Source organism: Stomoxys calcitrans, chromosome 4, assembly GCF_963082655.1.
Source record: "Stomoxys calcitrans chromosome 4, idStoCalc2.1, whole genome shotgun sequence".
Classification (NCBI taxonomy): Eukaryota; Metazoa; Arthropoda; class Insecta; order Diptera; family Muscidae; genus Stomoxys; species Stomoxys calcitrans.
The window spans coordinates 62,047,940-62,062,994 of record NC_081555.1 but is presented as its reverse complement, the minus strand read 5'-3'; the positions used below and the strand labels follow the sequence as shown (position 1 = coordinate 62,062,994).

The 15,055-nt window shown below is 35.5% G+C and overlaps 1 protein-coding gene across 1 annotated transcript in view; it reads left to right on the top strand.

Annotated features, from left to right (window-relative positions):
- The first annotated feature begins 298 nt into the window (after positions 1-298).
- Positions 299-15,055, top strand: part of LOC106084419 (probable G-protein coupled receptor Mth-like 1) — a 60,396-nt gene continuing 45,639 nt past the window's right edge. Inside the window, exons 1-2 of the mRNA XM_013248090.2 lie at positions 299-562; positions 899-3,912. Coding sequence (XP_013103544.1) covers positions 1,599-3,902 — 2,304 coding nt within the window. The 5' untranslated portion in view covers positions 299-562; positions 899-1,598 and the 3' untranslated portion in view covers positions 3,903-3,912. The remainder of the gene's footprint in view (positions 563-898; positions 3,913-15,055) is intronic.

Here is a 15,055-nt window from a genome sequence, read left to right as displayed (position 1 = left end):
TGGTATAACTCGTCAAATTCGTTGCAAGAGAATCCTATATTCTTTACTTAGAATTGCTAAAACATCCGAACACCACCCAAAGGATTGCCCAATGATGTCCTAAAAGAGGTTTTAATACGGAAGAAAATTGCGTAGAAATCTAGATGATAGTTTTATTCATCGCGGGGACAAACCTCTTCCAAAATGATGAAAAATGTTTGCAGTATTATCATTCACCAAAGAGCCTGCCTGCCAGCGATGCACACATAGGAGAGTATCTCAAAGAGCAATGAAAGGCAGAGACAGAGTATAGCAAACAGAATTAATTTACAATTCGAACGGATCGAAGCGAAGGCACGGACGGTTTTATTTTTTTTTTATTTATTATTGTCTGTTTCTCCTATAATGCAATAATAATATAATACGAGCGGTGAATAAAAAAAAGAACTCGATACAAATAGCCAACGGCTTAAAGCAACAAAAAAAGAACATCGAAACAAATAAAAGCGGTGAAAAAGAATTTGATACAAGTAGACTACGGCTCAAAGAATACCTTGTGTTTTGAAGAAAACTCATTTTAACGGTAGTTAACAAAATCTATTTTTATGTGATGATGACGACACTGTTTTTAAGTGTAACAAATTTTTTTTTAACAAAATCCTATTTCAAAGGAAAATGCATTTTCTTTTTCTCTTATTTGAGTGAAGAATGTCAGTGAGTGATGATTGTGTGTATGTCGAAACCAAACAAGTAAAGTACGTCACATGCATACATCTGAAGAATGTGAAGTACTTGCAGCACACATAAGTTAATGTATATATCGATAATAGTAGTAATATGAGAATGAACAAACACACTGCCGCCGTCATAATATTTTTTTGCCTCGTAGTTGCTTCATAATTTCTTTTTCAAATCCAAGAGAGCGCAGCAATGTTTAAGTCGGGTTGAGTAAAGTGAGCCTCTGTTGTATCCAACCGACCGACAGACAAATCGAAGCACTCCCATTAGCTTGTGTGTGTGGAGCAAAGAAGTAAAAAAGTAAAAGAAAATTGAAAATATATACTAGCAAGCAATTGCAAAACAATGGAATTTATCAAGTAAAGGCAAGCAACAAAGCTAGAAAAAACAACAGCAACAACAAAGTCAAGTTTGTGAACAAAAGTAAATGTAAAACAAAAATAACAAAAACCTTAAGAAGCAACAAAAGGCGCATTTTCACCAGCAACTGACAACCACAATAGCAGTAAAAATAATAACAACGAACCAAAAAGTTTAAGTTCATCAAATATTTCTCTTTGTTGCAATGACAACATCAGCTATACAATTTGCAAACAATGCATTTTTAATTAAACACACACACACACAGTGAAATAAAAAAAAACCCTTAAACAAACGACCACCACCGCCGACGACACAAATAAATGCTCATAATTTTCCCGAGAAAAGCTAATAAATTGTGTGAGAGTGTTTGAGAGCAAAATACTCGAGAGTATTAAAAATTTTAATTGCATTTTTATGAATGAATTTATAGCGTTCATTACAAAAACAAAAAAAAAATCTAGCGTAGTCTGTTTTCTACAAGCAGGGCAACGAATCAACTGCCCTGATCGCTGAATAAAATGAAAATGTGTGCGTTTACAAAAGAAAACAAGAATAGTTTGTGTACAGGAGGAGGAAAAAGTATCGTAGTTGTAAAAGCCGAGACAGGCCAGTCCAGAGGATTATGGACTCTTTTCTACGCATTAGGCATCATAATCACCGCTATACAATTGCAACGAAGCCCACTGCCCTGTCAGGCTTTGGTTATGATGGAAACCCCAACACCACCAATGCAACAAACAAACGACAATTTGGCAGCTGCCACTGAATACAACAACAACTCCACATATTTGACATATCCAAACCGAACAACGACAACAACAATATCAAATAATGCAACTAATAATGTATCACCCAACTCACTCCTTGGTAGAGCGCAACAAAAGTTTTTAGCAACAAACTCACTACCGGCACCCTCATCGGCGCCTCAACGCATGCCACCACCCCGTGTACTATTGAATAAGTGTTGCCACTTTGGGGAATATCTGGACAAAACGAAAACCTGCGTGGCCGGAGCTTCTGACAAATGGATACCATTAATTTATCTGATAAACCGTAAAGATCATTTTCGGCCTCAGGGCTCCAGTCCGAAATTTATAACATTTCAGGATAACATCTTTCCTATAAGTCAGGCTCGGAGTGATGACGACGATAACAATGATAATTCTCCGGACACTGTAGACTGTACTGTAGAGGATTTAGTTTTGTTTACTGGAACCGATAAATTTGTGATATTCTCGAATGGTTCGCTTTTTCTCTCGGAACGTAGTGTCCTCATGCCACCCTCTCGTTATTGTGTTGACCAACAAGCGGCCTTGGTGTGCTTGCCGAAGCCAAAACATCCAGAGCCTTTGCTAAAGCTTAAGAAATGTTGTGGGCCCCATGGCATATATGACAATCAACAGAAAACCTGCCACTTCAATGCCTCGCGCAACAATATTCTGGATTTGCAGCTACCAGAAAATATCACGTATCAGACGATCTATGGCTTTCCCGAATGTCATGAGGATTCAGTGAAATATGCCATTGCGGGTGATTGGTCTGGTTCTCCACTACTCTCCCATACAACGGGTCATTTGCATTTGCCTAACCATCAATTGAATCTAAGTTCATCCGATTATTGTTTGGAAAAATTACGCTCGAATAATGAAACCTCGCCCAACGAAGCAGTAAAGGTTTTTGCATGTTTACATCACTTTGGAGTGGAGAAAAACGATATCAGCTCCAGTAATAGGCGCCAAATAGCGGCTTTAAGTTTTGGTCTAGTCATATCAGTGATATTTCTGGCTGCCACTCTGGTGGCCAGTTACTTAATGCCCTCCATCCATCATGTTCTGCATTGGAGATGTCAAATCTATTATGTCTTCTGTTTGTTTATTGGTGACTTTCTTTTAGCTTTTAGTCAGTTATTTAAGCCATTGATTTTGGAGGTGGCCCTGTGCCAAATAGTAGCTAGTACCATGCATTTCTTTTTTCTGGCGGCCTTCTTTTGGCTTAACACCATGTGTTTCAATATCTGGTGGACATTCCGTGATTTCCGTCCCAGCTCGCTGGAGAGAAATCAGGAGCTGATACGTTTAAGACTCTACTCGGCCTATGCCTGGGGTATACCTATTATTATAGCCGCCATAGCTGCGTGTGTTAATTTGGTTCCCGATTCACCTCTATTACGACCTGGTTTTGGAGAACACAGCTGCTGGTTCAACGCTGAACATTTGCCCATATTCGCCTATTTCTATGGACCCGTTGGTATTTTACTAAGCATCAATATAATGCTCTTTATATCGACCACCCATCAGCTGACCTGTGGTCTCTGGAAACGAGATGATGTTAAATCGACCACTGAGAAAACAGCCTTGGGCAAAGTTTGTCTAAAACTCGTCGTGGTTATGGGTGTCACCTGGATTGTGGATGTCTTGTCATGGATTATCGGTGGCCCTGATAGTGCCTGGTTTGTCACCGATCTTGTCAATGCCCTACAAGGTGTCTTCATATTTCTTGTGGTGGGCTGTCAACCTCAGGTATGGTCTGCCTGCCGGCGTTTCTGTTGTCCCCGCTCGCGCCAAGAGATTACCAATACCACAAATGGTGTTCAACATTCTTCTTCATCCCAGGGCTTACCTTCGATGGGAGCATGTGGTGGTGAAATAACGCAAAATACTTCAGTTCATCATAATACAACAATTGGCAGCAATGCTGGCAGTATAGTCGCCGCAACAGGAGGATCAGGGAGAGCAGGAGATGGGGGCGGTGGTGTTGGTGTTGGTAACCATACCCCAGCCACAACCGCAAAAATGAAAATTCCCATGGAGACTGTATGCTAACAAATGAATGGTAAGTAGGCAGGCAAGCAAGCCTATATTTGTTTTTGTTTCATTTAAATTTACAATGCATTCCTCACACTCACTCCATTCGAACTCTAAACGGCGGCATGCTTTATTTTGCTTCGAGTTGTAGGGCCACAAACAATGATGTGGAGAAGCAGAAGGGAGGTTGGGGGTTCTTCCCTCACACAATACTGATGGGGAGTAAATTTATGGTGTATCGTAAAATTTATATAGTCATACAGGTCATCCCAAAATGGATTACCCCAAAAGGATTTACACTTGTCCGCTGGCCCTTTGCTGCAACAGCTGCTAGGGAGTACTACGCAACTGAACTTGATGGTCGTTAGACTTTCCACTTTATATTTTTTTCTATTATGGAATGCATTTTGTGGCCATAATTTGTATAGACCAAATGGATTATGCGATTATTTGATTTGAAATGCATTATAATTAAAAACCCAAGACCATGCTCTTGGATTGGTACTTTACATTGGGAGATCCCATAATGTTTCACATTGTGAGCGGTTTACCCCCATCTCGACTTTTATGGTACCATTATTATCATCATTTTGGAATATAAAACTATATCAACTATGTCTTTCTATACACTTGAGTTTTCCCATAAAATTTAAGTATAGACGAAGGGGAGGGGGTCAAAACACGTGTTTTACATGTTATGTCAACATTTCGGATTTATTGAAATAAACCTTAATGTTCAAACAATTATTCTTAAACCATCAATTGGGATTTCAAAGTTCGTGTCAATATACAAAACTCCGGGCATTTCACAATAAAAATCTTCATTGTATGAAATAAATGAAATGAAATGAATTTTCCTTACTAGCTATGGGCAAAATATCTGTAAGTTTTAAAATGCATGACATCTTGTCAACTATGTTATTTCTTAAGGTACGCAAAAACTTTTCCAAATATCCCCTTTGTTCTCAAGCTTAAAGAGATGTGAGTAAAAATATGGTTAGATGTATCGATATTTCTGCCTGCATTCATACCAATCTTAATTAGAATTTTTGAGTGACTCGAAATTATGATTATGTTTAATGGAGCTTGCCCACCTACATGAGCAAGTCAAGCTCCTTCCGGTCCGATCGCCGCGGGAACAGAGTGGCCATTGATTATTTGAAGCCGCCAATAATTTGCCTTGACATATCTAGCATCATAGGCACCCAGTACTTTTGAGCCGGTGCCGCCCGGCCTCTCACTGAGACTCCGCTCGATACCGCTGATTGTCCGCGACCACCGTTGCAGCTGCTACGTATAGAGCATTCCACTATCCGCCAAGCTTCTCGTGACAGCAATGAACACCACACACATCGGACCTCAATGTTCCAGCCTGTGTCGTGCTCCCGTGCCGGGAATGCTGTATCCAGATGGTAACAATTCGCATAAAGAAAATGTCATAAAATCTTCAAACTTTTTTTTAAACTTTTCCTTTACTTTGTAGTATTTGTTTTTTTTTATTTTCACAAAATTATGGTTTAAATAAGAGCAGCAGAAATATCTGATAATAAAATATAAATAGTTATAAACCTTAGGTTATGTCTAAAATATACTTGTGCAGTCAATAACTTGAAAGGAGTTTCTTTAAAAGTTAAAACAAAACTTTCTTTAATATGATGAAATCACCGATTTATGTTCGTTCCATTTTTTATTGTTAATACAATATGTAGGTATATAAATACCTTCTGTTATGGACTTGAGTTTGTAAATAAAAAATCCCTTTTGTTTCAACAGTCCCGAATTTTCTTAATTTTACAGTCCTTGTGTTTTCCTAACATAGCGATACAAAATTTTCAATGTGTAAGGACTTTTCCTTCAACTTATCTCAAACGCGCAACGACATCTTTTAAAGGGGGTGTCCATTTCATAGCTGGCCACTTTTATGTTTGACCTGAAAAAATCTTAAATTATGATTTTATATGATTCGTCCTTCGCACTTAAAAAGATGTGACCAACTGTGACCCCTTCTATTTTTTTACCTGATTTTGTACAAACCTTAATTAGAACTTCTAAGGGCCAATTGCCATATGCATCAACAAAAGCGATTACCTAAATTCGTACTGCCATGGCGTTAGTTTTTTTTGAAAACCAATTCTTGGAAGGCGTTTCAAATAACAACTACGAGAAGATTTCTTGTCATAGGGACAAATATTTTAAATGGACGTGAAGTAAATAAATGTAATCTGCAAATGCAATTTTGCTAATGAACACTCAGCGATTCTTTTAATCAATGAGTGCTGTTCGATTCAAGATTAGGTTCAATGATAAGGAGTTCGCCATGTTAAGCTACATTTATTTAATTTGGACTAACTATCCCTTCTTTAAAATAAAAACATTTGCAAAAACGACACCAAAAGTTTTTGCAAATAAAAAATTAAAAATGTGGGGATTTTCCATTGAGTTGGAGCCATATTTTAACCAAAGAATTCTTAAAGTTATTGTCTTCAAATGCGTTTTTTTATCGTCCTCTCTACTAAAGCTTTATCTCAAATCAAGTCTGGACTGTTTTTCACACATCCACTGCTATTACCACTACCATTTAAATTGCCCACAAATTATTCCAGATCAATATGGCAGAAGCAAAAACTCGACACAATGCATTTTTGATGTGCATTTTCAAATACCATTAGTTTTGAACTTATGCATTTGTAAATATTTACACAAAATATATAATACACAAAACAGCCGCCAATTAAGGAATTGTTTGTTAAATGCTTTGTGAAGAAAAATCACTTCAAGTTGGAAATCATATTTGCATACTTGATTGAACACATATGGGCAAAAAAATACGAGCTAATATTTTCCTTTTTGATGTTCGATTAACAAAAGTCCACGGTCTATTGTGTAGCTATACATATGTGTGAATTGTCGTAATTAAGATTTTGAAAAATTGTTTACCATTGTAGATAAAAATATATCCAGCTATGTTCTCTTTTTAAAGTTACGATCAGTTTATATGATTCTATGTATGTACTACAGGAAATCTTGAGAAAACTTTACGCATATCTTTATTTTTGAGACTTTAAGGTTAAGTGTTTGTTAAAATTAATGTAAATTGTGTTTGGTATTCAATATTTGGAAAAATTTAATTCAAAATTAGGGCTTCATGAGAGTTCTCATATGATTGAAGCTGTAAACAGTCGGGCGAACATTGGTTGGTCAAATAATCATTTATTTCCTTTGGGACAAATCAACGAACCTTATTCGGGGAGGCTCTAGCCGGCACTCACCGTGGAAAACGCCATAAATTTTCTTTATTATGTTTCTAATTTTATTTCAGTGCTATAAAAAAACACTTAATAATGTTAACTTTAACTTGCAAAAAACAAAATTTGATATATTTCTCAAGTGGAATTGTTCTGAATATGTAATAGGGTAATATGGTATCCAAAGTAATGGAAATTTTGCCCTTACCAAGTGAAGTGACGCCGAATATAGGCCATATGGTGCTCAAATTAAAGACATTTTTGAGTAAAAGTTTACCTAAAATGGAAAGTCTTAAAGCAATTTTTTGCGAAGAACTTATTTAGAGTACTATGTTGTCTATATCTTAATGGCGGAAGGCCCCTTTGGGGGGCCCCAGCACCAAGAACGGACTTTATATTCGTGCTCCTGGGTAATTTTAGAGGGGTGTGCAAAAAATTTTATATATTTTGCCATTTTCCCGGTAATATGCACCTTTGCTTAAAAATAAGAATTGGAGATATGGATTTGATTTTAAAATTGAGCCCTTATGATGAATTATGCTTTTTATTACTGATAGAAATATAACTGACTTGCATAAATGGCATGCGGAACAAAAAAGCTTTAATTCTAAAAGATTTTTTATAAAATTTACTGAACAAGTTCAATGTGGATAATTGTATCAAAATTTAAAAATAAGCCCAGAATTGTGGTAGTTGGTGTCAGTGCTGAACTTGGTATGGATGTTGGATGGTAAAAAACGTACACTTTACATACAAAATTTCAATTCCAATCGCGTGAAATCACAAAATTAATTTATCCAATTAATTTTTTATTTGAAACTACTTCAATCACGAAAAGTATAATATCAATCAAAGTTTTTGAAAAAGGCGGTTGAAAAATGTTCAATTAAAAAAATGATTGACAATTTTTAAAATTTTCAATTAATTTCTTAATTGATTCAATTAAAAAAATAATTGAAATTTCCGAAATATCCAATTAATTTTTTAATTGGATCAATTACAAATTTATTGAAAATATGCAAATGCCATATTAAAATTTTTGCGAAAAGCTCGCTTTTTAGGGCGCACCCTCGCTTTCCATGCAACATGATTCACATATGTAAAACTCCTGGAACACGAATTTGAGGTTTACGTTTGAGTCCAGGATCACTCCTTGGAAACAAAACACTTCAGTCTTTTTTGTTCCAAAAATGCAAAGGAAAATATTGTTTATCGAACCATTACCATAATTAATATACAGTTGAACTTCTCTAAAACGAACTTGCTTATAACGAATTGTTCTCTATAGCAAATAAAAATTTAAAACAACTTTTTTTCCAGCCATTTTCATCTATTTTTAACCTCTATGCAACGAATTGTTTTCAATGCGCAAGTTGAAATCCTGTATAGCGATTTTTTTTGCAAACGAAACGAAATGAGTTTTGGAAACGAAACTCATTTCATGTAGATCATTAACGCAATTGCAGACAGGCACAAAATAAAAATGCCTAGTTTCTCGCATACACCCAGCAAGGCTTGTGATGGATTTACGTGTTCAAAAACAAACGTTTTGTTTGGCGTGTAAAATGGTACAGGTTTAAAAAAGTGTTTGTAGTGGCCTGTCGACTGATTGGAAAATTACGAACAAAAAAGGAAATATATTAGTCCAAAATAAATTTTGTAATGATCGGACGACAGACAAAACAAATTTCAAAACGTAAAGGTTGATCTATTGAAGAAAAATACCATATTATATATCAAATGTTCATGACGGCTTTAAAATAAATAGGAATATCGGTTAGAACACTCTCAAATATTTACTCCCAAATACCCAAAAAATCAGTTGTTTTCAATGAGTTGGCGAACGAATCGAATGACAAAATGAAAAAGAATTAGAGGTGCAGGCCGTTTTTGTTTAATGGAATAAGATCCAATTTTCAATCACATTTTATAATTAAAATTTTTTAAGATTCAATTTAAAAATTTCAATTACGATCAATTAATTTTTTAATTGAAAACGACAAAAATTTAAATTATAGTCCTAATTTAATTGGCCCATTTAAATTTTTTATTTGAAAACAAATTTATTTTCAATTAAATTTTTAATTGAAAAAGAATTCCGTGATATTTTTTTTCTGTATATACTGTGTATACCTTCTTCAGACCGAGAATGGAATGTTATGGTTGAAACTACTTGACCGAGTTTAATTGTGGGAAAAATCACACCTCAACAACTGTAAGTTAGCCACTTTTTAACCGATTTAAGAAATGTCTTGTTTGATTTGTATATAACATTCGATATTTCTAAAAAAAAAGAACAATTCATAGAAATCCGTTGTGAAACAAAGAAGTTATGCCTGAAAATCTACGAAGCCTCATTTTTCTCTACATTTGTCGATATAAAATCACTTTATTTCGTTTTTTAAGAAGAGAGAATTGGTACGTCAGAAACTCTGAATAATTTTAGCGCATCACAGTGGTATACGAAAACTCAGCTTAATTAGGTAAAATCCAATTTTTTTTCCCTTGAAGAAGTTATGGAGTTTTTTCAATATTGACAAGCTCATTAGAGAGAATTGTAATTATTTTTCATTAAAGAAATAAATAAACAGTGATAATAATAAGAGATTTCGCACAATTTATATATTTATGGAAATCTTACCTATTGATCCGTTTGATTTTAGAATGGGGCATATAAAATAGACTTGTTTGCCAATACCCATCGAACGCAAACTTGACCACTTCCATGCTTTGTATACAACCCCAAACATTCGATACGGCTGGCACGCCATGAGTGAAGAATGAATAAGTGAGCGAGCGCGGATATTTTCACGCACAGGCATGTACGTGGAAATTGTTCATTAATGTTCAATAATGGCATTATTTATGCTCAAACATCAAAGAGCAACTGGTGTGGAAAATCCAAATCGCTACCCCTCAAAGATCGACAAATGGCGAAGGAGGAGAACAGGCATGCCACATGGCATGGAAGAAGCACATCACCGCTCGTTCAATAGTCTCTTCTCCACTGATCACCACCGTTGGAGACCACAAGAGCAAACGACGCTGCAGAAACAAACTAATGGCAACAGATAATTGCTGTGTTTTATTTACCAGTCTAGCAGATTCGCTAGCTTATGGATAATAAAATTCTCTTCCTGCTAAATGCTTTGTACTTTCACGTTGGCAGCACTGACACCACATCCGAAAAAACCAAACATCCACAAAAAAAACAAAATAAGTCATTTTAATTTTAAAAAAATATTTCTCGGAGTTCATAAATGTGATTTTATTAAAATCCTAAGCAGCTTTGCCACTTTAGAAAAATAATCAGTGAATATTTAAATTTAATGATGACACCATACCTTTTAATAAACGACGATGTTAAGCGGCGATAAGATTAGCCGCTTATCTAAACGCGGATAGCATTTTTCTCCTAACAAACTAAGCGAGAAAATCCGCTTAATGGTTAAATAAAGCACCCCTAATATTTCTTAGAATTCAACAGAGGTGTCTCTCAAGGTTCTACAATATATTGGAGCCACTTCTGTTCTCTATGTACATCAATGATTTGCCACATCAACTTGAAAACTTTCATATATATGCAGATGATGTGCAAACTTTATTCATTGTCCCAAATCGATTCCAAATTATCAGATGGTGTACTGAAACTAAACCACGATCTTTACAAGATGCATACACGGGCCATAGCGAACAAACTTCTTCTCAGAATTCTATACCAAACTGTTTACTCCCACAGCAACATATTTGAACTCTTCTTACCAAATCATACTTACTACCAACACTGATGTATGGTTCTGAAATGTTCGGAAGATGTGATTCAAGAAGCAAACAAAGATGGCAAACAGTCTAACTATAACGCCATAAGATATGTCTACGGCCTTAGAAAATTTGAAAGCTGCTCACTATTTTCCCAGCGATTGCAAGGGATTGATTTTATCAATCAACCAAATGTCAAAGTGCTTATAATGCTATATAAAATCATATACAAAATAGTGCCAGACTATCTTTACAAGAAACTGGAGTTTTGGCAGAATAAGCAGAAGGATACTGATCGTCCCCAAGCGACACAACTACTAGTGTCCGAATGGCATTTCTTAATTCAATCCGTCTATGAAACTTTTTACCAACATCCATACAATTTTTAAGCAACGAAAGCATATTTAGAATGTCCTTATTCAATATGTTTTCAAGATTTTTATACAACTAATAATTAGTTTTTTTTTATACCCTACATCATAGGATGGGGGTATACTAACTTTGTCAATACGTCAACTAAACGACGGACAATTATATGGTGTTTAATTATATCCGTGAAGATAAAGTTAACTTTAGCCAGCAGAGACTCAAACCCACTCAATTAGCAGCACCCTGTTACGAGCTTAGCAGAGCTTTGCTAACAATTTAACAGAAAAGATTTAAAAATAAAATCAAGAAAAATAATGAAAAAACTCATAAAAAACGACAACAAGAGCATTAAAAGGACCACAAACATTGCGAATTTTGTAAAAAATTATCTAACAAAGTGAAAAATGCACAAATCTACAACATCAAAAAGTCCAAAGCGAAAAGCGGAAGAACTAAGAGGGGTGCTGAGTACCCACTTATAGTGAAGGAAGCTCTTGATGCCTAGGATCTAAATCAAAAAGCAAAATATCCAAAAAGTCGACAGTATTTGAGATAATTGGCATTTAAAGTTAAAGTTAAAATTAACAGAATGGCCCACTGTGTAAAAACTAAGAGGGGTGCGGGGTACCCACTTATAGTGAAGGAAGCTCTTGATGCCTAGGATATAAATCAAAAAGCGAAATATCCAAAAATTCGGCAGTATTTGAGGTAATTGGCATTTAAAGTTAAAGTGAGAATTAACAGAATGGCCCACTGTGCAAAAACTTAGAGGGGTGCGGGGTACCCACTTATAGTGAAGAAAGCTCTTGATGCCTAGGATCTAAATCAAAAAGCGCAATATCCAAAAAGTCGACAGTATTTGAGATAATTGGCATTTAAAGTTAAAGTTAGAATTAACAGAATGGCCCACTGTGTAAAAACTAAGAGGGGTGCGGGGTACCCACTTATAGTGAAGGAAGCTCTTGATGCCAATAAACTTGGTTAACCCCAAGCCTTTCGGGTTGACGCAGTCCGAGTTAAGAGCGTAGACTACGAACGCATGTAGCACTATAGAACAGCGAAACGGTTGGCAGGACGACGAAAATCGTATGAAAAGAAGTAAGAAGCAGGTCAGTATTGCTATTAGTATCATAACACCACACATAGGACTGCGAGCTAACTTATGCAAAATCGGTGGGTATGTGTGATACGGTGGTATCATGTGTAGGGCATATGGGGAGGATGATGACACGTTGTAGCATTTCCTATGTCATTGCCCGGCTTTCGCGGCTAACAGATACCGGCACTTAGGTTTGGACACAATGCCAGACATAAACCAATTAAAGGGCGTGTTATGAAAAACAATTAGGGATTTTGTAAGCAGCACGGAGTTTCTGAGTTAAATGTTCTTTTTCGAGGTTACTTTTTAGTATATAGTGGCATGGGGCGGATTAATATCCGTACCCTCTTTTCAACCTAACCTAACCTAACCTAACCTAAGAGTGTCTTAAATCGTCACAACGATCTGCTTATAATCTGCGTTTAGTCTCCTATCTTCAAGTCAATGATCTTTCAAATCAAGTACATGTTGGACTCTTCCGCATCATATATACCGAAAACAAAGACTGGTAGATGCGGGTGGAAAATTATGAATGTAATTATTAGTTTATTCCTTAAGTGATAATTTAGCATTGGGCATTTCCTGTGAATGATTAGTCAACTTCGTGGACGGATAACATCATAGTGACTGTAATGATCTTTTCCGTAATTAGCCATATTAAGATCTACTTATATAGGTCGTATCTAGGGAGATTTGTGAATGCCATTGTGAAAGCAGCCATCTATTGTGTTATGGTCCGGCTGATGTCTATCCCTTTTATAAAATTAAATGAACAGATTAACAACTTCCTTTCTGTGGCTGCTGACGACTAATTATCTAATTTACAGATTGATACACTTTCTTCCTCTAAGTAGAGTACAAGAAAAGGGCTCCTATCTTTGCAGAGAAGAGCAACGCATTGTTCCCATGCCTTCTTTGTTTAAATAACAACATACCCTCATAATTGGAATTTCCATTGGAGCTAATTTAATTACATGCATGTCTGTATGTAATTTAATTAATTGAACGATTCGCCAGAAGATACATGAGGGCTCTGCTTTAAAATGTCCATCAAAGAAAGTTGAATGAATGGAAAATTGAAAATAGAAAATATTGGTATGGCATTGATTTCGAACTGCTATGTAAGAAAGCAATTCGATACTTGTTTCATTTCAGTCCATCATCATCATTCAGTTTGAAGAGCTATATATGTTTGTGTTTTATTTTTTAACTATCTTCGATACGCCACTACAAAATGCTTTGTAGTGAAGCAGAAGAAATAAAATCAATTTTCCAAATTAAATTTAAAAAAATCGACTATTATCACAGACAAAGCGTAAAAGAAACGTAAATGGATTTCAATCACGAAATTGTTTTATGCAATTAATTTTATGTGTCAATCGAATCGCCATTAAATAATGGCGAAAATGAAATTTGTGAGTCGATTATGGATTGCAACCCAACTTCACTTGAGTTGCCAACCGGGAAATTTGTTATAGAAATTTCCATTTCTGTATTGAATTGCATATTTTTCTACAATTTACTTACTAACTGAACATTCAAAACACCGATATTGAATGGAACTAACAAAAATTGCTAATTTTATTCTAATTTTAACTTCATGATTTTATCTTCTTCTGAGTTGCCATTCTTTGTTTGTTTTTTTGTACGTGCAATATTTGTGAACGTCAAAATGCCCACCGTGGATTTCTTGCATTGATAAATTTTTTGTCAAAGGGCTGAATTCATCCAAAATCCACCTAAACAAAAAAATTCATGTTCCACTATTCTGCGTAGTAATTTCTGAATAAGCAAAACAAAAATAATGACCCAAAACAAAAATAATACCTTACTTAAAATTTCTACCCCCGAGAAGTCTTGAACAAACGGGGTGTATGAAATGAACTTTAATTTCCTGTTTTCAGCCCTAAATTCAACCCTCCTCAAATGTTTTCATGACGAAACAAAAGTGTCCATGTGCGCATTTCTTGTTCTTTTCAAATTTATATCCATTTCCCGTTGATTTTAACCTATAGCCCTTTGTCTGAAGCGCTTGTTTACATGAAGTGGTGGCATAGTACATACATCTATAAGAGTCGTTCATTCGCAACGACTTAAAGATACATGATAAATGAATTTATGATTATTACAAATAAAAAACAAGTAAGGACGGACTAAAATCGGGCAAAGCCGACATTTTGATACCATATACCACAGAGTACCCTCTGCAGGCTTAGTCGTCGAAATCAAAGTTAGTTTAAATTTTAAATGAAGAATTGTGGGAGTCATAGAAAAATTGCTGTGCAGTGCTGTTGTGAAGATCGGTTGATTTATGCGCATGCGAAGGCTAGAGAAGTAAAATCAGGAAATGCATATAGATGGGAGAAATTCATCAGTGTTTTGAAGAGTCACATAAGAAACAACCATGCAAAATTTCCTGAGAATCGGTTTACAAATCATCAAATTATTGAAAATCTGTTAAAAATGTCGCCGACAAAAGCTCCACAATGAAAATCGGGCGATACATATATATATGGGAGATATATCTAAATCTGACCAGATTTGTATGATATTCAATGGCAATGTCGTGAGTCATAAGGGAACCTTTCGTGCCAAATTTCGTGAGAATTGTGCCATTACTGCAATGTAAGTCCAAACCGGAACATATATATGGGAGTTATATCCAAATCTGAACCTTTTTTGAGGTCCAGAAGTGAAAA